Below are 22,603 nucleotides of genomic sequence, written 5' to 3' on the forward strand. Positions count from 1 at the left end.
CCTGAATGTCAGCCCCTTCATGCAAGACCTTTTCTCCACTTGTTTCAACCTTTAGTGTGAACACCATTGCCTTCTGGAGATATAAATCCAGCCTTCCTTCCTGTGTGCTTGTGCTGTGGGGAAAAGTGGCTGTAGGCTGTTTAGCAGGGCTTTGGCAACCAAATTTATTAGCCTCAACTAGAGCTTAAGAAATGGAGGAGAAATGAGCTGCTGTCCCTGTGGGAATGAGGAGGCTTAATTTTGAGTCTCCCTCACTTCCTCATGGTGTTAAAATATTGATTGTGGGATTTTTAGGGTGGCCAATAGAAAATTCATGGCAGCAATAGTGATGCATGAGGATTCTAGTAGCCCTTTTAAGAAGGAAAATATTTTCCTTTTAGGAAGGCTATTGAGGACAGCTGAGAAAGGTTTGCTGTCTTCCAAGTAAGACAGGACTTTAACTTGAGGAACACAGCTTCACATCTAGCTCTTGGAAAATCTTCCACACCGTGCAAAAATTAGCCTGCACTGAATCAGAGGAAGCCTCGAGGCTATGAATTCAAGTGTCTAAAATACTTAAGACATGGTCTACTAAAAGACTTTGAAACCTTTATTAGGACATACTTTCTTGGACTTAAAGCAAACCCTTTCTCTTCCTCAGCTGCTCTCTACTTTTAGTAGCTATCTTCCTCTGATTTTCAAAATTCCTCACATTTTGCTTCTATGGATACCTGACTCCGAGCTGGTAAGTTCCTGTTGTTGTCGTTGTGTGTGTTTGCATGGTTTTGATGGTTTCTTTTTCCGTAGTTGCTTTTGTTTTCTTGGGACATCAGGTGCATCTTTTGTCTTTATCTTTTCTGTTGCCTGGGTTAGATGTCTTTCTGGCTTCCTCAGCCTCCTCCAGCTCTTGAGGTGGACAGTCAGTGAAAGACGTGGATTTAAACACTTTTAAGTGTCTAATCCAACTCTAATCCAAGAACAAAGTGAACTTTGTTCTTCCACTTTCTAGGTGTTTCTGAACAACTAGACTAAGTTTTTGGAGGTGAGTTCTGTGAAATTTTACGCAAGTGTTACTGAACAGTGTTTAGCTTTAAACCAAAAATGCTCAATGCATACAGTCAGGCTCCAGCTGTCAGGCTAATTATATTTTTAGCCTTTTTCTCTATGAGTAGAGGTATTTTTTCCCCAGTGAAACTCAAAGCAGAAGTTTCTGTTACCTAAATGGCCATCATGAAGTATTAGTTGTTTAAACAGGAGGCCCTTAAACTTTTATGCTATAAATTACTGTCAGTACTTCAAGTCCTCTAGAAAAAGATGAAAATACAAAATAATTTTTTTTGATGCAGCAGCATAATCTTTCCCTGTGTATTTCTTCAAAGTTAAATTCAAGCTCTGAAAGCAATTCATCTTGCTTAGCATGTTTTCCAATTGGGACCCTGGGGATTAAGGATGAAATGACTCATTCACATAATTGGGTTTCTCAGTGCTTTTTCTTCACATTGAAGGTTTCAACTCAAAGCATGTAAGAATATAAGAAACTGAGAAATGACCATCTGCAGCAAAAAGTCTAGAAAGGCATATGGCTCAGCTTTGATATTGCTAAATGAGACTGTTGGCTCTTGTTCTAAGGTCATGTTCCTACTGATAGCCTTGACTCCTGGGTGACTGCTTCTAGTGCCCAACTTGTTTGTGAAGTTTTAGATGTGTGTTACCAGGTTTAGCAATGGATGTTGGGCATTGGTAATTAATAAGCTTTTAATTATCAGCAAGTTTCCTCCTTACATAATGGGAAAAATTGAAATTATCTTTCTCTTAAATCTTTGTAAGATCAAAGCAAAGATCCCATTTTCCTGCTTTGCAACTGCACTGGATATTGCACTATGCTTCTCTGATTTTTATTCAACCCCAGTGCAGCTGTGGATGAGTAATGCTGCCAGAATTTATGTCTGCTTCAGCATGCTTGGTTTAATGGGGACTTCCCCTATTTAGTATTTTTATGAAGGCTTGTGTGGGCTTGAAAGCCATTTAATGCTAAAAATTGGCAAGAGCTATGAAAAGAAACTGAGGCACCCACCTCTTGCTTGTCTGACATACGTGGAGTCTGTGCAGAGCTTTCAGTGAAACGTGTGGAGCCAGCAGTACCTTGGTGTGGATGTTCCCAGCTGATGTGTGCAGAGCAGTGATCCAGACAGAGCTTGTCAATCATAGAATGACAGAATGGTTTGGGATGGAAGGCACCTAAAAGATCATCCAGTTAAAAGCCCTTGACGTGGGCTGGGACGCTTTCCACTAGACCAGGTAGCTCAGTATGGACCCCTGAGGGATACCACTTCTGATGTCCTTCATGACTGAGCTGTTGACCACTACCCTCTGGATGTGACCATCTAACCAATTCCTTATCCACCTAACAGCCCACCTATCAAATCCATCTCTCTCCAAGGCAGAGAAGAAGATTTTCTGGGGGACCCTGTCAAAGGCTTTACAGAAGCCCAGATAAATGTCAGCTGTAGATCTTGCCTTGTCCATTGACACAGTCAGTCCAGCACAGAAGAATGGAGAAAAGGCTGAGTTACTCAAGAGCTTTTTTGCCTCAGTCTTCATTGGAAACCTGTTTTCTTACCCCTCTCAAGAGGATGGACAGCAGGATGGGACTGGAGGAGCAAAGCCCCTCCAACTGTAAGTAAAGATCAAATTCATGACCTTCTGAGGAACCTGAATGTATTAAAGTCTGTAGGACCCAATGAGGTACATCCCAGAGTCCTGAGGGAATTGGCTGATGTAGTTAGTTGCCAAGGCACTCTCCATGACATTTAAAAAGTCATGGCAGCCAGGGGAAGTCCCAGGTGACTAGAAAAAGGGAAACAATAGTGCCTATCTTTAGAAAGGATAGAAAGAAGGACCCTGGGGATGACCAACCTGTCAGCCTCACCTCTGAGTCTGGGATAGTCATGGAAGAGATCATCCTAGAAGCCGTGCTAAAGGCACAGGGAGGTGATTCAAGTCGATCAGCATGGCTTCCCCAGGGGCAAAACTGAGTCAGGAGTCATGAGTGGCACTTTGTGAACAGCACTTATTCAGCAATGGTCTGTCTGCAGACAGGTGTCAGTCATGAGCCCTTCATACGACACAGAATAATTCCTGCAGCTGTCTTCCTTCAAGGGCTTTGCAGGTAGATTCAAGGTGGAAATAGAACAGTTCTTCTTACCCTCTACTCCAAAATGGAGCAGTTAGAGACAGATTTCATACCTTCTTTGGCTTGAGTGCAATCAGATTTGTGGGATCCACCAAGGCGTGGATTCACCTCTTGGGCAGTGCAAGAACTCTCCTGTGGTTTCTTGGGACAGTACTTGTTTCCTGGAGGCCATGGCTAGAAAAGGGAACAATGGCAAAGCCATCTGAGTAAATATCCTTGGGAAAGGGGCCCAAATCTGGTACTCTGATCATGTGTCTTCTACTATATGTGTCTGCATCCTGGAGTTCTCAGACCAGGTGTGTTAAATATTGAATAAAAGAAGTTTCATAGGGTTGTCTGTTGTTGTTTCTGCCTCAATTACACTTAATCAGGTAGAATTGCAGTTTGTTCTCTGCTTCAAGACTAAGTGACTAAGTGATTTCAATCACTCAAAACGTCGAATGGACAAAGCAGCAATGAGCTTGACTCAAATCTGGTCAATCAAACTTTTAAGTTCTACTAGCTCATAAATATTTTAAAATAGAAAAAAAATACTTCCATAGGGGACTTAACTACAGTTCAGCAAAGGGCTAGTAAGATGATTAAGAGACTGGAGCTGCTTTCATAGAGAGGCTGAGAGAACTGAGGCTGATCAATCTAGGGAAAAAAGAAGGCTCAGTGGGGAACTTGATGATGTTTATAAATACCTGATGTGAAGCTGTAAAGACAGAAGGAGGCTCTTCTCAGTGGTACCTTTCAGAGTGGGCACAAATTGAAACGCATGAAACTACATTTCAAGATAAACCTCTTGCTGTGACAACATGAGAACAGATAAACACTGGTATAGTGAATGTGTGACTTCATTGAAATTCCTGACTTTAAGATGTTTGGCTTGTAAAATAAATCACATGGCCATTGTTTTTGAATGTGCTGGACCACTGTTGAGTCGAACAGCAAAGCTCTGCTGTATCAGTTTTAATTGGGTTTAAAATGTCACCAGCTTCATCTGGTGTATTGCTGTAGCTCTGTGTGGGAAAATAGGTTTGATTGCACTTACTGGACCTGAATTAGGCAATAAGAGCTCCCCACAAAGAGAGCATTTGTCCAACATGTCCTTGCTTTACACACCAACAGCAAAGCTGTTGAAAGCTGTGGAGTTGAAAATTCCTGCTATTTCCATAAGTGAGTGTTATGATGCAGCCTTGTTTTCTGCTGTGAAGTAGAACCTGGGTGTTGTGTGTTGCCTAGCAGCACTATTCTTGTGAAAAGGTAAAAAAAATACATATACATACATATATATATATATATTCTGATACTTTCAACAAAGCATTCTTTTACACCGACATGGAATTTCATTGCAGAATAATGAGACGTTGTTCCTTTTCAGTTTGGATGTTCTGTGTCAGCCTTCAGTCCACAGTACTACAAATAAAAGTATATTTAAGTGTTGATATTCCTGTTCTTCACATGTCTTAATTTTAAAAATCTGTCTTCAGGCCCTTCTGTAAATGAGTGACCTTATAAAAGTATTTGTAGGGCAGGTTTATTTGTAGGGCAGGTTTTCATCTTTTCTGGGAATCCTTATCAACTGAGAAATGATGCAAATTTGTGCACCATCTTCCTCTTGCTGTCACTTAAAAGTCATTCCTACCAAGTAGCAGATATTAAGAAATCTTGAGCAGAACTTCCAGTAAGCTTAACCTTCCTTGCTCAAGATGGGCCTTGAGCAGTGATGTGAACTACTACAGTGTGTGATGCCCTCTGCTCACAGTTCTGTAAGATTCTTCTAAAGCTATTAATTAAGAAAATTCTAACAGTCTGATGTACAAAAGGCTCTTAGTTATCAGGGTGAATATTGCAGTGCGCAGCCAGAATGTGGGTTTAAAATTATTTTTTAGTATTTTTACATAAGTCATGGGATTCTTATAACTTGTCCATATTCTGCATATGGACAAGTTAACACAGGAATGTCAGTGCCTGGCTGTGTCCTGTAATCCACCCAACTTCCATTATACAGCTGCCAAGCTGGGAGTTGTTCCATTTTGTATATATATAGCACTCCAAATACAGTACCCTCTTCCCCTAGATGGTAGAAGACTGAGGCTTAGCTCTCATGATTGGAGAGAATCTAATATTGTACATTTCTAGGCTACAGAACTTTATGACAGTAGGAACAAAATGGAGGTGGAGCTGAAAGGATTCCAGGCTATATTAAAAATTCACTAATGTGCCAAGAAATCTGTTCTGAACTTAAAAAGCATCCCTTAAGCAAGAGGCAGAAGACAGTTACATTATTCCTTTAGCTTACCATCAGGCCAAATTTATGCTAGAGAACTCTGTTAAAGGCTTTGTTCTTTTCTATTCAGAAAAGCAGCTGGATAATACACAGGAAAACTGTAATCCACCTTTACTTCTACAAGGTAAACTTCTAGTGTGAACTTAATGTAAGAAACTGCAACTGAAATATAATTGCAGGAAACCACCAATTATGTAGTAAAAGTCAGATAATGGCACGGCCATTTCAGCATGCAGGTGCACCATCAAGGGGTAAGTCATGAAAGTAAGTATTCAGGTGATAAAGTAGGGGAGAAACTGCATCTTAAGATCTTGGAGATTTTCCTTTGTATATATTTTTGTGACTTGAGAAAAAAAAATATTCAGCAACTCACATAGCTGATATTATATGTTTAAAGAAAAATGCAAACTACCGAGAAGGCTACTGCAGTTTGATACCCATCAATCTTTATTCAGACTGGCCCATTACTTTTAAAAACACCATTAAGCAGACACACACTGCCATCTTGTGAGCATCTCTAACACAGCTGCAGGCTGATTTCAGAGGAGAGGAAAAGGAGTTGCTTGGAGCAAGTAACTTAATACAGTACAAAACATATACAGACTTAAAAAATGCTGCACTGAATGCTTTGTCAATGGTATATTATATAATAGAGATACACAGAGCAAAGCTAAAGTATTTTATTAATAATTTATTGTCAGTAAGAAAGACTGGTTAATGGTAATTTTCAGTAAAAACCTTTACAAGACCATTGGATCACAAATATACAGACACTATAAAAACTGTGTCATGGTGGTTTTGGTTCTAAACTGGTATGCAGAGGGTCCCCAACACACTTTCCAAGAAGGGAAAAAAACGTTTACAGTTCTAAAATACAGCAACCCATTTAAGACATTTCCATATAGCTGACCCAGAAAAATATCAGACCTAATGTATGTACAATTGAAATTGTGTGAATATGTCGAATGTTTTACAATGAAATGTCAAACCTTAGTTTTCAGGGGAATACATACAGTGATGCCCTGATTATCATAAGTCAGGGTGCTCATTTTTAATGGCACACTAACACCACTAGTTTCAGTGGAAAACAAATTCACAAAATATCTACAAAATCTAGTTAAAACTATTAAAATCAAAACTGTACATAAAATTTACAAAAAATAGGAGAAAATTAATTGCATTAGAACTATATAAATATATGCATCATGCTAATATGGAGAAGTGGTATGTGATTTTTCTTTAACATAGAAAATGTAAGTACATAAAAGATGTTCAGAAATGGCACAGCCAATGGAATACTTAGAACTTTCCAAATACAGTAGGTCAGGAAATGGAAAGAGGTTCATTTAATGAAATGAATTGCATGATCCAATGCTGCCATGCCAGTTTAGCTCACTGAAACAAAAGCATTCACCGTGGAAAAAAGAAAAAATAAAAAAGCTTTTGAAAATTGTTCTAGATTTGATAAAGTTTGTTAGAGTCCAGGCACTTTTGTTGAGTGTGTCAGACTTCTGTATGTTGCTGGGAATCAAGCGGAGGAATTTTCACATCTTCGAAGTGACCGTCGTCTCCACTCTCATAGTCACTCATCATGACTTCAGACTCCATTTCACAGCATGCCGACACATCCGAGCAGGAGGCTGTGGAAGCGTACACAGACATGGACATGTTGTCTACAGGGGGTGCTTCAAAGTCTGGATTGAACCCCAGTGAGTACGGAGCGTACGGTTCTCTGTAGCCGCCGCCGCCACCGGGGGTGGTCTGAGGTTCTGACATGTCTGCAGGGTAGTGATGGGGAAGGTACTGATTGAGGTTAAATCTCTGCCTGCTCCTTGTAGAAGAACCCAAGCTACCTACGGCTGGCATGTCTCTGGGTGGCTGTATTGACTCAAACTGGTCGCTGTATTCAGGTGGTAACGGTGGAAGCTCATCAGGTGCAGGGAAATCATCAGGTGGAGGTGGAAAATCACTTTCTATGTCATAACCACCAGGGTAATAGTCTGTATCGATGGCATTTGGATCTGTGTAGAGGGGAGCCGACTCCTCCACCACTTCATAATTTGGATACTCTTGGATACCTGGCAACTGAACACTTGGCATCCAATCTGATGTATCCCAGTGATAACCTGAAAAGTTAATTAAATAAAAAAATAGTATTACTGTCTTGTTTTCAAGTCAGTCTGAACTGAGAAATCGACACATGTATTAAGACAATGCAATCACTGTGATTAGGACATTACTTGTTAATCAGCAGTTTGCCCTGGTTGCACAAAAGACATTCAACACAACTTCACTTTATGCCATGCATGAGACAGTGCATCATTCACACTTGAACTTTTACATTTTCTCAGACATCAAACCTAGCATGGGAAGAGCTGTAGTCACCTATGAATGTGCTGTCACAATACACAGTTGTTCAGTGGATAGCAAAGAATCAACACCCTACCTGGTGCAGCTAAATACTTAATTGTGACTGGGTAATTAGTTAGGGTGATAACAATGGCCTATTTTTCTTAGGAATATATTTAGCATACATAACCCATGACTTTCTTACATAAAAGAAGCAATTTCTATTTGGTAAAGCATTTCAGACCATTTAAAGTGACTCTGCTGCTCAAGAACATTATAAAGTTAGTTTCACAAAATGCTGTTAGCTCTACAGGAACACCTCTGATAAAAATCTTTTGTTATTAGTAAAGACATTCCACATTCAACTACAAGAACAAAACAGGAAAAATCAAGCTTAATCATGCAAAAATGACCCGATTTGATCTTCTCTTGCAAACTCCCTTTGAATAAGTTTGTATTTGCTGAAAACTAGATGTAAGCCTAAACTAACTAGAACCCAATAATTTCTCTCATCTGAATGCCAATTAAAAAAAATAGACTGTTGTAATACAGTGCAAATCTAGTAAAGAGAAATCACTGCAGACAAATGCACAGCAAGCAACTGATAGTAAGTCTGTGTTAAAACCAAGTATTAACAGAAATTGTGGTGAACATCGATGAACTGCATGCAGAAGTCACCTCTTGAATTGCTGAGGTCAGGAACAGCAAAAGATTCTTTAGGTGGCAGAATAAGAAGAAAAAGGAGAAAACATCTGTAGTTAGGAATCAAATAGTAGAACCAATATGAAGACAAACAATGCCTAGGCACTATGACATTCACACTGCTTTTGTCCCATTTAATTAGCAATACTAAAGGTTTTTTTAAAATTTTTTCCTGGGCTCCTTATTTGTTAAGATTTGAACTGTAGGACAGCTACTGAATTAATGTACAGCCAGCTGGGACATAGCTGTCTTGTGGTAAAATCTGCAGTCTGGAGTTTACTGAAGTCTTTGTATCAGTATATACAGGACTGCTGCTACAGAGGTATTTTCTTTCCTTGTATCTACCCTTGTGTTTTGATACAGGGATCCACATATTGGCACTTACACTTTGAAGTATCTCTTGAGTATCAAGGTAACCCTTCCTTTAGTGTCTGGCTTCCACACATAAACACTGGGGAACCTGCCTCCCTTTGTATGGCAATTCCAACAACTCAGGCTCAGCCGAGAACAGCCCTGACAAATATTAAACCTTTCTCTCTTCAGGAATCTATATTCCCTATTAAAGTCTCTAAGGATGAGTTATGCCTATCCTAACAGCAGAATCTTCTCCTAAGAATTCATACTTTCATCTCTTGGAAGACTGAAGGGACAGAGGACTCTTCAGAGAGAAGTTCCTATTTTTTTAAGCTTGCCTAGCCCAGACAAGAAAAATACTGTTCAGACTGTTCAATGGAGTCTGAGCTCTAAGACTCTTAAAACATCTCTGGCCCCAACTCCAGGAGAAGGTTCTGATCATTAGTCTGCTTAGAAGAAAATATTCTTTATTTTTCCTGGGAAATCGGGTGCAAAACTAAAGCCAATAGGCTTTATGATTTAGAGCACTTTCACCAAGGTATGAAGAGATCTTGGTTTTCCTCTTCTTCTGAGGCAAAGACCCTTTAACATAAATGGCAGAAACACAAACTAGAACTGGACGTGCCCATCTTTATGTGACAATCTGCTAGATTGGAGCTGTATTTTCTCTTGCACTCAGCATTGCTGATTTGCATTGAGCTACAACCTGAGGAGCAGTGCAGAGAATAGAGGCCTAAAATTGTCCTACGATGAGATTAGCTACAGTTCATGCTTCCAGGATGCCCGTTGGACAGAAACACTTGGGGACACTACAGGTAAGGACCATCTGTCCCAGAACATGACCTTGCTGCAGGCATGAGTGAGGATCTCTGCTGCTTGAACTGACACCCTCCCTGAGGGTGCTCAAAAGCAGAACTCCTCCTAAGATGCTTTGAAAGAAGAAATGCTTATTAAGAGCAGAAACTCTCAAATGTTAAGAAGCAGCTGGAGTAGGACATATTTAATCTCTCTACAACTGCAATGCACACAATGTTTGTATTTATCTTACTAAACCACCAAGCAATATTTTTATCTTTGACTTGAGAACTACATCTATAATTTTTAGATTCTACCAATTAAAATCTTAGAGAAAATCTGAATCAGTTATTAAATATTTCCCTTGGTACATCTGGCCTCTTTTAGTCTTGTAATTCTCCCATTCCCAAGTACTGTGCAATGCAATTTTTCTGCACTGAAGGCTATTGTCTATAGATACACATTAATGAAATGGCACCCTCATTAATGAAATACTCTCAAGTAATTGGAAGTCCTTGCATTTGTCTACTTTTTGTGTGTCTGTGTAAAAAGGATGTACTTCAGATAATAAACCAAAGTGAAACTTTAGCCACTCTAATCGATTTTATGTTCTTACAATGGCTTCATTTTAAGCAGGACTGAGTAAAAAACATTGTTTCCTAGTCTGCATCTAGAAATAGAAAGCATAGGCTGGATGTTATTTCAGAAGAAACCTCTGCAAACTCATGGTCATGGAGAGATTCATTTGCCTTTTACTAGATCTTAAAGCAGTATTTAGTCAATTAAAACAACAGTTAGCATTTGTATAGACTCACTGGCACTTTTATTACTCCTATTATTTTGTAAAGAGTTTGTGTTTCCCAGAATGGTTAGTTCTTAAATGTTAGCAGAAATGAAATAAAATACCATGGAAAATGCCTACCTTGCCTCCTCCTAACTTCCAAATACATACTACACACACACACAAATATACGTGTATGTACATATACCCAAATGTACATTTTAGGTACTGTTGTAAGGCTGCATAGTAACTTAAACTACTACTTAAACTGAGGAGGAGGTATATGGCTACATATCTCAGCTGCAGACAAAAATAATTTTTTCTCCTTAAGAGACAGATTGATCTGAAGACCAAACAAGTGAGTACTGATACCAGACCATTTAGATTCTGCTCAGCTGGACAAGGTATCAATAGGTGTGGGTGGGAGAAGAAAAGAAAGCAGAAGCTGCTGCTGTTTCATCTACAGTACTGCATGTATTTGCCTTTGATGTTGTCTCAATTCTGCTGGCAGCTTTAGTATGAATATTTTCAGAAGAGAGTAAGCACCAAGACCTTTTTATTCCAATCCCTTTCTTCCCAAGAAAACACACTTTGAAACCTGTTCACAAGGCATCTACAGCATATTCAAGAAAATATTAACAGATCTACAATATAAATATATTTTTTGCTATAACTTATCAGAAAGTCTAAGTAAATAATATTTTATAACTCGCATCTAGCTAGGACTACATTACTAGAAGACAATGTAAGGAGACAAACGTGCATTACTCTGCCAAAGCAGTAAATAAATATGAAAACATGTATATACCTTCTTTTTCCACCGAGTCAACAACAGCATTGACAAGGTGTATTACAGTCACTACGGAAGCTTGTAAAAGGTACAAAAGGAGCAAATTAAAACAAACCTATAGTTAGTATCACTTTAAACAGCAGACAGATACACATAAAAACCCCCAGCAACACTGTGAAATTGCAGTTCATTACTGTTTTACAGAGCAACATTATTAGTGTGCATGCACATTCACTCTCAATCTAGAGAGTAGTTGCATGTAATACATAAAACACATATCTAAAGCTCAATTTTATTCTTTCTAAACCTACAAAAGTACTTGTAACTACTAGTGAAGTACATTTTGCATGAGCACAAGGCTGCTTGTGTTAGAATTTCTGAAATGTTGCCAAAATATACTCATTTGCATCATACTTTATCTATATAGCAACAAACTAGACTTTTCTCAAGGCTTGTGTTGAGTGAATTAATGATTATTGCATTAGACTTCTCCTTTAAATATGTAAACTATGTTGCCTCCCTACCAATGAAAGATATGGGAAAGAAATTTTCCCTGAAATGCACTAAAAGGATAGAATATGAAAAATACCTACTGAAAATTTGTTACTGATCTACTTAAGTTTTGTATAAAGTAGAGATACCACAGTAGGAATACCAAATTCAGGATGTTACATACTTATTTAAAAAAACCCAAACTTGAACAAATGTATTTTTTATCTCTTTCCTTTCCTTCAAGATACTTTTGGAATGGAGAAGGATTTATTCTTATGGAGTAAAAATTAAGTAAGCACACGCAACTTGTTTGCACAGCTCAGGGACTAAATATCAAGCTATTAAATTCTGAATCTACCAAAATGGAAGGAAGGAACACTATCTATGATGCTACAGCTAATTCTCTTAAAATGATGTATTAATGAGTAATCAATACATGGCAGGAAATGGGAAAAAAGAATATACTAGACACATGAGACAGTGAGGAGGGGAGAACAACATGTACAACACAACACTTAAAACCACAGGAAAAGAAGTTGGAAGTTGGCATCAGGTCTACTGAAAAAATGATGAGGACTGCAAGCATACCATTTTACTTTCACCAATCATTAAACCAGATAGGTTTTTTTTCATGCTGTTAATAACAAATCACTCTACTTCATTAAGAAGCAGAATGTTCTTTATTCCTAAGCTAAAGGAATTTCAAGTTCTTTTTTACCAGGCAGAGACAAAAGCAGAAAGTGGAATAAAGAGTCAAAGCACACCTTAACTTAGCAAATTAAGTTATGAGACAACTGTGGCTTTGTCCAATCAGTACGACATGTTTCTGAATACATAGATGCATTCATATCAACTATAAAAGCATCTGTCATCACAATGGAAAAGCCATCCAATTAATAATAATCAAACCCACAAGTATGTATGCTGGTTATATTTTGATGGACTTGAGGTGTGATCAAAATATTTGTATTTTTATATTGGCTTTTTTCAATGTATGAAATGTTTTTATGAATTCATTTCAATCATGGTGAAAGCCAAATATACTGTTCTGTTTTAACAAAATTCCTTTTTGTGAAGTTTCCTTCATTACTAAAGCAATCAAACTTACAAGCAGTCCCTTAAACTCTGCTCTCACTCAGAACTGATCTGATCCATATGGGAGCTGAGGTCGCAGCAAGAAAAAGAGAAGGAAACAAATGAAACTGTAACACCAGAAAGCTTTTTACTGAGAGCTGAACAGCAAAGTGAAAGTTATATTTGTGAAGAGGCCATTTTTTAAATTCACTGTATTCTTGCATAAGTTGATAAGTAAGGATAACCTAGACAAGTTTACCAAATTCTAATAAGTTTTAAACACAAAGCTCTGAGCAACTTGAGCTGCATTTTCACTGCAATATTCTAACAGCAGAATGATTATACAAACTTTAAGTAAAGTAATTAACAGTTGGCACAGAGATAAGTAAAATATTTTTTAAAAATTAACATATTTGGGCATTAACATAAGTAAATTCAAATATATATTAAATAAGCTACTATTTAATATATATTCAATAAATGTAAATCCTATTGTTACTAAGAGATACAGATGCAAAGACAGAACAAATGAAGAGCAGCAGCAGTGCAGAATGATTGCATTTTACGTACCATTGTCATCACATGATTCAGACTGGAAGGAGCTGAGAGACTGGACCTCAGACATGCTTTCTCTTGCACTGTAAGGATGGGAGTTCTTTTCATCGAGAGGCTTCTTAGAAAGGCAGGGGTCAAGATCTACTACTTTAGCTGAAAGAAAAAGTTTCAAGTGAGAAAATGAATAGATTCTAGATTAAAGAATCAATACTACCTAAAGTTGAGATCTACCCATTTTTACAAAACTCAGTAGAGCACGAAGGCTGATCAGAGACAAAACCCAGTAAAGACATAATGCCTTTTGTACTCTAAGAGGTATAGATAGAGACTTTGTACTCATATTAAGATTGTACCAGCGTACCCATTTAATAGGAAAGTAAAAAATAAGAATGTCTCTTACTGTCATAGTCAAAATCCCAGCTGGGTTTCTGTATTGAATCGCTGTCTGAAGGTGAGTTGGAGGGAGGTGGAGGTGGCAAGTTTGGTGCAACACTGCAAACAGCTACAGCTTTCCGATGACCGTGTACAGAATCTGGGTTAAAAGTACTAAACTCGGGGTGCTCAGGGATAGCCGACCCTTCAAATGAATTCCTATCGAGATTGTTCCTGGAGTCGCTTGGAATGCTTGGAGTGTATGAAATGGGACGAACAGGAACCTGCGGTGGGATGTCAGAATAGATGTTCTTATTCAATTTTGCATCAAAACATGGTCTTTGCAAGAAGGCTGTCGTAGCTCCCAGTTGCTTGTCTTCAGGTTCTGGCTGGTGCTTCTTCTTTCTACCAACCACTTTGCGGCAAACAACAAAAATCACAACTAACAAGAAGATTCCTGCGATGAAAACGACAATCCCAATCACTTCGGCTAAGCTAATGTTCCAAGATGTTGAAACATATTTATTGAGAACAATGTCTGTGCAGTGTTTGCCTCCAAATCCATGACTACAGTTGCAGTGATATGAGCCATAAGTATTCTCACAAAGGGCACCATTGAGACATGGGTTTTCTACACATTCATCGACATCAGTCAGGCACCTATCAGAAACAGAGCACAGCAGTGATGTTTAGTTTACATCAGTAGTCTTTGTTGTAATCTTGTTCTCAACATGTATTTATTATAAGGTACTGCGCACTAACATGCATTTTGCTGTTTTATCAACATCCCAGATTTCAACCAGTTTGAACTGCTAATCTGTTAATTGATACTACTAAAATTCCATGTATGTGGAATGCTACCTACCTTTCTCCACGAAAGCCTGCTTCACACTCACAAACAGGTCCATCCAAACTGTCAATACACTTGCCACTGTTTTTGCAAGGATTGTCTTTGCAATATGGACCCAGCTGGCATCTGCAAAGGCAAAACAAACAAAACCAGCTGAACCTTATCTTACTGCAAGCGATTTTATAATGTGGGATTCAGAGCTGTAATACAGGGGCTGCTGTTAACTTCAGCCAGCTCCAGTATGTCTCAAATCTGAGATTCAAGTAGGAAACACATAAAAAAGAAGCAGAAAAAGTGTTACATTTATATCCTGTTTTCCAAGGGGTTCATCAATACAGTGAACCATACAAACATACCTTTGACCTGTATATTGTCCTCGGCACTGGCAGATAAAATCATCACTGACTGGGATGCAAGTCCCACCATAAAGGCAGGGGTTGGAAGCACATGGGTTGACACTTACATCGCAGTGAGTTCCCATAAACAAAGGTGCACACTTGCAGTAGTAACCTGAAATCAAATACAGTCTTTTTGAAAGTTGCACACGGCTTTACTGGATTTGAGATAAAATCCTCCCTGTCCACCTACAGATTTAAGATAAATTCCTCCCTACCCACCAAGCTGTGACATGAGAGAAAGGATGGGAAAAAATAGAAATGTTTGTATTGAAAGATGAGGCAAAGTCTAACAGCAGGAGTTTTCCCAATGATTTCAGAATTTTTAAATAAAGACCCCAAAGTAGGCTGTTAGGAGGATGGACTTCAGATGCCAGCACTGAAGATTAAATCCCCACTTTCCCAGATGGACTTTGTCTATCTCACACCCCAAGCAGTTGGATCTAGAAGGTACACACAGCCTTCCTACCTATTCAACAACTGACCTTCTACAACTCTGGGAAACCAAGAATTTTGCATGAAGTTATTTTGTCCTTCAAAGCAGAGAAGCTGAAAAGCAGTTTTGAAAGCTAAAAGCAGAAGAATAAAGAGCAGCTTACCTCCATTTGACAGTGCGTTGCAGATGCCTCCATTCTGACAGGGGCTGCTTGAACAACCATCTGTGGCAGTCAGTAAGCACCCAGGAGTGACATCTACAGATTCTTCCATGTGTGCATAGTTGCGTGGCTTGCTGTTTAGGGGCAGCTCTTGTCCATTGAGTACAATGGAATCCATACAGCCTCTGAAACCATTGCTAACCTGAGGACTTCTACCATGTCTTGTACCTTGCTGACGAATATGACCACCAAAAAACACGTGATTGTCTAGGTTTAGTGTCCTCAGTGTACCAGGGGCAGTACCAGATGCAGTATGCACCCTGTCCAGAACAAGTCGTGCATAGTTCCCATCCACCTCCAGAGATATGGAATGCCACTGGCCATCGTTTATCTGAGTGCTCTGAACAGAGACAATCCCGGGTCCACTGCCACAATCAAATTTATATTGCAGTCTTCCATGATGGATCTACAGAGGAAAGCCACAGCACCAATAAATGCTCTGCACACTTAAAGAGTATAAAATATTGATGCCTATAAAAGTTTATGTTTGCTGGAGAGACAGAATGATGGTGGTGTTCATAAAAAGCAGTTTAGTAACACTGTTTTCCAGTCACAGCAACTGTGATTTATTCTATATGGTTCTTTTAATTCAAACGTACACAATGTACATTTTGTTCCTCTAGTAAAGCAATCACAGATCATAATCAAAATATTACAATACTTTAATACCTTTCATCTTGTGCTTTAAGTAACTTTTCCTGCATGATAATACTTTTTCAGTATTATAAGCAAATAAATTTAAAGTTGTTTAATTCAGGAAGCTTCATTTGTTTACACACGCAAAAATCTCTGTACAAGTTTGTCACCTGGATGTGTAACACACCCTACCTTTAAAGCAATTTTCAGTTATAACCATTCTACAGAGATGTTATGACACAATCTTTTAATCTGACACAAAAATAGTAAGAAGATGGTAGGAAGAAAGGAGGAGATATGCACTAGGGGATTTTAATGTACCTCTAAGATACTGTAGTCTGTTCCTCGAGCATACATAACAACTGCATGAGCAGAGTAAGTTCTAAGTCTCATTGTCAGCTTCATTTCCTCTTTGTTCTCATTTTCCATGAGACGATATTTCACATAGCTGCTCCCAGTAAATGTCACAGCAGAGCCAGCTGATGCTTAGGAATACAGAAAAGCATAAAAAGTGTTAGCAGAGGACTGGGATCAAATTTATATTTGGAAAGTAATATAGTTTTACACAGAGTTTTTAAAGTTAATTCCTTACCAGGACATTGTCCAGTTTTGCTGTCTTGGCAGACACAGGTGTATTTTCCTTCCTTTGGATCTCCCAAACATTCAGTACCTTCAGGACATGGGTTTCCTTCACACACACTGTTCACCATGGGGCATTTCCCTTCTGTAAAACCAAAATCATTATTTCTTTTCTGTTGGTGGTGATGGTGTTTTGTGAAAAGGGACTCTTAAGTAGAGTGGCTAGAAGTGCCCCAAATGATATTCCTAACTATCAGAGAAGGAAGTGAATAACAGTTATGGGGCATGACTGGCACAGAATAGACAAACAGAACACAGAGTGGCTGATGCTCATCCTTATCTTGATTACTCAATTAAATTGGTAAAATTGAGAAACTGGTATTGTGGTTTAAGGTTTACCATTAGAATCATTCACCACAAAATCCAACATGCCCATAAACACGGGGAGAGCAGAGAAAAGCATGTCTGTATTGGAGACAGAAAAGGAATGGGCTTTAAATATTTACTTCATGTTCACCCAGCAAGGTTTAAGTCCAGATTTTAAAAAGCAATGCTGTTTTCCTCAGAGATTAATTCATCTTCTGTCAGAAATCTTTAAACTTACATATATTTTAAAGAATATTTATTTCCCACATTACCCTCTCATTCCCAAACAATTCTGGAAACTGTGTGGGTTATTCCTCTAAGCAGAGACAAGGAAGTATTCAGGTACTTTGCAGGAACTTACTTTTGTGCACATGAGACTGAAAATGGCCATCAAAAAAGGATAGGCAACAACAACAAAAAATTAACTTCTTTCATAAAATGGAAAATGAAGGTGTAGCTATAAAAAAAAAAAATATCCGCTCCCATAAACTTGTACTATGTAAACTCCTGAAATGAGGTAATGAGGTAAGAAAGAATTACTCTTTACTACAAATAAAATTAGGCAAATACTATGGAGAGAGTTACAGAACATTCCTGATCTTGTCCTGTAATATAAATTTCCGCCTGTGGGCTACTGCCTTTTAAAACCAGAACAATCTTTTTCAAGGATACAATTTCCCTTACTGTGTTTCTTACCTTTACAAAGACAAACTGCTGTTCTGTGATGACGGGGAGTGACGAAGCTCAACCTGGCTGTGCTGTGGGTTGACATGATGTTCTCATCCACTGTTACTTTTTCTTCACAAAATTTCAAAGGACAATCTAGGCCTGCACAGAGCTTATGAAACACATCAATTATCCGGACACCTAAAATCTCCTCTAGGTCAGGCACAGAAGAGTTTATCTTGTGGAGCAAAATTCTCATTGGGTGGTGAGAGCTACCAGACTTTTCAATATTCAGGAGGACATCCAGATTAGAAGGAGGCTCAGAAGGCTGCAAACTAACAATCTGGATGTCATTTCTCCTCACGCCCAAGATGTTTCTCAGTGCTCTCTGGAAATTGCGCCAGTAATCACCGATGAATTCTTCAGGGGACAGGTTTGCAAAGCGTATTGCAATACTGTGATTTAATACCTCTTGTGTGATTTGTCTGATGTGTACAGTAATATCAGCTGCAGTTGTAAATTTTCCATCTGTAACGGTGACATTTAGGAGGTACTGTCCTACATCTAACCTTCTGTGCGCTATTAGTTTGCCACCAGTACTGGAAACTGAGAACAGGGATTCCATTTTGGGGTCCAGACTGTATGTCAAGGTATCATAAACATCTTGATCGGTTGCATGAATTTTTCCAATGACACCACCTGAATATTCTTCCCCAAAGGCAGTGATAAAGATTTCCAGAGGCAGTATTGCTGGAGAATAAATGCTTTCCTCAATAACTCTAATATCAATGTAAGTCAAAGATGACAACGGTGGTTTTCCATTATCTGCCACCTAAAGGAAAGATGAGGACAGATTTACATTTTTGCTTTATCTCAAATTCTACTGTAGATATTTATCCTGCATACAGTTGAGCTGTATTTTTGTACCCATAAAAAACCCACCAAAAAGTCCTAAAGGAAAATGCTTTACATAAATTCTGTAATACAATTCCTAACATATAAGTTAACGCTGAAAATTTAAAAAGCTTATATAAGCAGGCACACACAAAGACGTTTTCACTTCTCCCAAGATTGAAAGCCTACAGTGCTCTTATTACCTGAAAATGCCAGGAAGCTATTAACACTGGTAGCAAATACAGAGGAAATGCACAGTAGCTGGTTTCAGACAGCAGATGGTGCTTGAAGCTTTTTAATATCGAGGACAGAAACACATTACAAACTTGAAATGAGTCATGCACTAGAAATGTACAACATGCTTCACTACAATTAGGAGGTAAGCTGGAAGACAAAGTAAATGTACTGTGCCAAATGGTACTTCAAAAACAAAAAAAAATGCATGCAGAAAGTTAATTATGTTGCATTTCATGATTTTTGGTCACAGAGAGGAAAACAAGATGTGGGTACCTGCAGTGCTATTTGCTAGTTGATTAACTGTAGAGTTAATCAACTACCTTTATCAGCCTAATTCAATTTTAAAGCCTTTTGGAACACCCTATTCTCTATCCCTTTTGGACAAAGACATACACTGTTGTTGTATGAGGACAGTAGAAAAAAAGAATGGAAAAGTGAGTTAAGAGCATTCCCTTGGGTTCACTTTTTTCTTTCTATTTCTCACCTCTTATTTCCCATCTACTTTTTCCAGAACTCTCTCTCAGTTACTGAAAGTGACACTGAAGAAATAGTTAAAGAAGAATTGGAGACATGTGAAGGTACAGAGGGGATATACAGGGCTCAGAAAGTAGAAGATATTCTACATTGTTTAAAAGATTGAGCAATAAATTTACAGAGTAAACTTGGAAGACCTATGTGAAGAGGCTGCTTTTAATTTTTTTTATACAAATTTAAGCAAAAGAGGAGTAACTCCAGGCACAAGATTATCTGTGGATGGGCACATAAACGTGGCATTTTTAAAGGTAATGAATGTCTCCTAGAGCTACATGTCTTCATCTGTTTCTGTTAACTCCAAAAGACAGGCATGGCTAGCAACTTGTCCTCCAGTTACCCAAATAAATAACGAGAGCTTTAGCTCAAGTTGGCAAAGTTTTGTTTTGCCTAGATCTCTGCCTGGAAACAAGACAAGGCCGGCAGTTTAGCTACAGAAGAAATGCCCAAGGGAAACAAGAAAAGGCTCAGAAAAAACCAGAAAAGCAAAATTATAACAAGTGGACAGCAAGTAGGAAAGAAGAGCCCCAGGAGAAATTGTTTTTCAATAGTGCAGATATTTTAAAATGTGCTGTGGTTTTAAACTGAAGACTTCAGAGCGTGGCACAAAGGACTGCATGACTCATAGCTGAAGATTTCGCACACTAATGCTGTGAGACATTTGTTAATGGATAATCTATTTCCTTTGGAGAGAGCACAAGCAAATACAACTGGCATGCCCATATAAGGCGACCACTGGGGAAAAAAAAATCCTTATTTCTATTAAAATGACAAAAGTAAAGCCTTTTGGAGGTAGTGGGTGCCTAGAGTGCATATGGGGAAAGTTTGTGTAGTTTTAGCGAGGTTTTTTTTAGTTATGAGATATTTCAAATGAAAGTATGCCTGTAAATTAAAAACATCACTACCTCAGCAATCTATTCAAAAAGCAACTAAGGTGAAAGCTATCAGTACTGAAAAGCACACCAGGAAAGGTCAGCTAAAAACTGAAAATGGGTATTAAGAGATCATACACAGCCATTAACCTGTGATTTGCAAGATCAAAATGCAGAAATTAAACATAATGCAAACTTGAGAAAATGCCTTCCTACAGACTTTAAAAAATATTATTTTAAAGGAACAGAGGAAGAATATTTTTCCTCAACAGCCATGTCTATAATTTTGTGTGTATCACTGGAACAGGAGTCTTGTGATAGGGAAATGCTAGTTTTAGTCTTGGATGCCTTCATACCCATGGACTGCAAAATAACAGCAAATAATAGCAGTATGTATATTGAAAAAAGCTAGCCAAGTGTAAAATGACAAATGGAAATTAAAAGACAGTGATATATTTCAAGAATTCAGTCAAGAAGCTTGGAAATCAACTGATTAGACAGGACCAAAATACTGACAAAAAGTGGCATATTAGTAAAGTCTGCTTTAATGATTTACAGTCTCTGAGAAGTCTTTGCTCTAAATGAGTGCATTTGTTTTAAGACACTTGTTTAGCTACTGGATGCCACTGAAATAGCCCATATTCATTCTCTAATAAAAAAGCACTTTTCAGCTGCTGCGCTGAAGACAAGATAGCTGAAATACTGACAAGCTGTTTACAAGCAGACTAGAGACCAGAAAGTGGCTTAGAAGTGAAAGAATTGCAAGATTTCATGCAAAGGAAGATGTTAGACAGGCATCTCACACTTAAAAAAAGCTAGGCACATCAGGAAGGGCCAAAGCTGCAGCTAAATCATGAAAAGTGACCAAGTCAGTGTAACAGTCTATACAGAACAAATATAACTGCCTGTATGTGCATTTATAAGAATACACTTAAAAAGCAAAATAAATAGAAATTATTTACTGTTGGAGAAGATCTAAAGGAAAACATATGAATCTTGCACTACTGATTCCATATACAGGAAAAACATCCATAAACAAAAAGGTGACTTTGGGGAAATTGCCATATCACTACTGAGGAAAAAATGGCTAACAGAGGAATGATACACCTGCCCCCATTTTCATCCCAATTCTTAAATCCTAAACAAAACTACACTTAAATGAAACTTTATCTGTCCTTATATTGATGGCTCCTGGATACTAACATTTCAGTGACTCAAACAGCAAATTAAAATATCTGTGTGAATTTTTTCTTCTTTTCCCAAAGAAAATAGACTTTGTGTAAATATGTCACAACTATCCCAATGTGGAGAGAATTCAGCATACACTATTATAAACAGTTTTACTCAAAAATACTGCAACTGCATTTTTACTCATAAGTTATCTGCAATAGTATGCATAAGAATAATTTGGAGATTAAAAGAAATTCCTCATGTGGAAATGAAGGTAAGAATTTTTCTTAAAACCTGAATCTGGAAATGAAGTTTAAGAATTAAAAGCATTGACTTTTAGCCTACTAATTTTAAGTCCTCTGTTCCCAGCTGCTTAATTTATACCTGAATTTAAAAGGACTAGATAAGATTAAAACAATTGGTTTGAACTTTTCTCACACTAGGTTACAAAAAGTATTTGAGAGAAATTAGCTAGTTTAACGTAACCTTGGACATGGTCTGGTCTTTTCGCGCAACAATGGCAAATGTAGCAAATATTACAGCACTTCAGGGTCATTTTTTGAGTTTTTTACTGTGGCTTTCACTGCAGGATCCTGAGATCTCAAACTACTGCACTGCAAGTTTCAATGCTATGAAAAAACATCTACTGAAAATACTATGAAAAAAGGTCCAAACTTAAAAGATGTTTTCAATTGCCACTGAAAAAAGAATGTGGCACTACAGGAAAATTTTCCATTACTGCTATGTTGTGCAATATCTCTGCTTTCATCATGTGAGTTTAGTCCAGCACACAGCTTCAAGGGTCAAAACGACAGCAGCAAGAGGAATTCTGCAGACAATAGAAAATGACTCCAGGGAACTGTCCCCTGCTGGTTTTTCAACATTCCAACCAGAAGGCAAAGGGCTTATTAAGACCACTCACCCAGTTAACATTTGACTTACACCTTACTTCTAACTGTGCATTTAACTGAACTTCCCATTGCATCTGTGTAGATTAGCATTTAAACCAACAGATTTTGTCTATGAAGACATCACCTCAT

General features: G+C 38.1%; 1 protein-coding gene across 3 annotated transcripts in view; it reads right to left on the reverse strand.

Moving 5' to 3' along the window:
- Positions 1-5,871: 5,871 nt before the first annotated feature.
- Positions 5,872-22,603, reverse strand: part of FAT1 (FAT atypical cadherin 1) — a 102,761-nt gene continuing 86,029 nt past the window's right edge. For 2 of the 3 annotated variants that reach the window (XM_059844678.1, XM_059844679.1), the window contains exons 19-27: positions 17,890-18,691; positions 16,841-16,972; positions 16,570-16,733; positions 15,556-16,018; positions 14,918-15,071; positions 14,577-14,687; positions 13,740-14,371; positions 13,355-13,492; positions 5,872-7,573 (exon numbers count right to left, since the gene is read on the reverse strand). In XM_059844678.1, coding sequence (XP_059700661.1) covers positions 6,951-7,573; positions 13,355-13,492; positions 13,740-14,371; positions 14,577-14,687; positions 14,918-15,071; positions 15,556-16,018; positions 16,570-16,733; positions 16,841-16,972; positions 17,890-18,691 — 3,219 coding nt within the window. In that variant the 3' untranslated portion in view covers positions 5,872-6,950. Of the gene's footprint in view, positions 7,574-8,474; positions 8,511-11,236; positions 11,297-13,354; positions 13,493-13,739; positions 14,372-14,576; positions 14,688-14,917; positions 15,072-15,555; positions 16,019-16,569; positions 16,734-16,840; positions 16,973-17,889; positions 18,692-22,603 lie in introns of all 3 variants that reach the window. The other variant, XM_059844680.1, reaches the window with a different exon arrangement.

The sequence above is a fragment of the Haemorhous mexicanus genome, chromosome 4 (genome assembly GCF_027477595.1).
Source record: "Haemorhous mexicanus isolate bHaeMex1 chromosome 4, bHaeMex1.pri, whole genome shotgun sequence".
NCBI classification, from domain to species: domain Eukaryota; kingdom Metazoa; phylum Chordata; class Aves; order Passeriformes; family Fringillidae; genus Haemorhous; species Haemorhous mexicanus.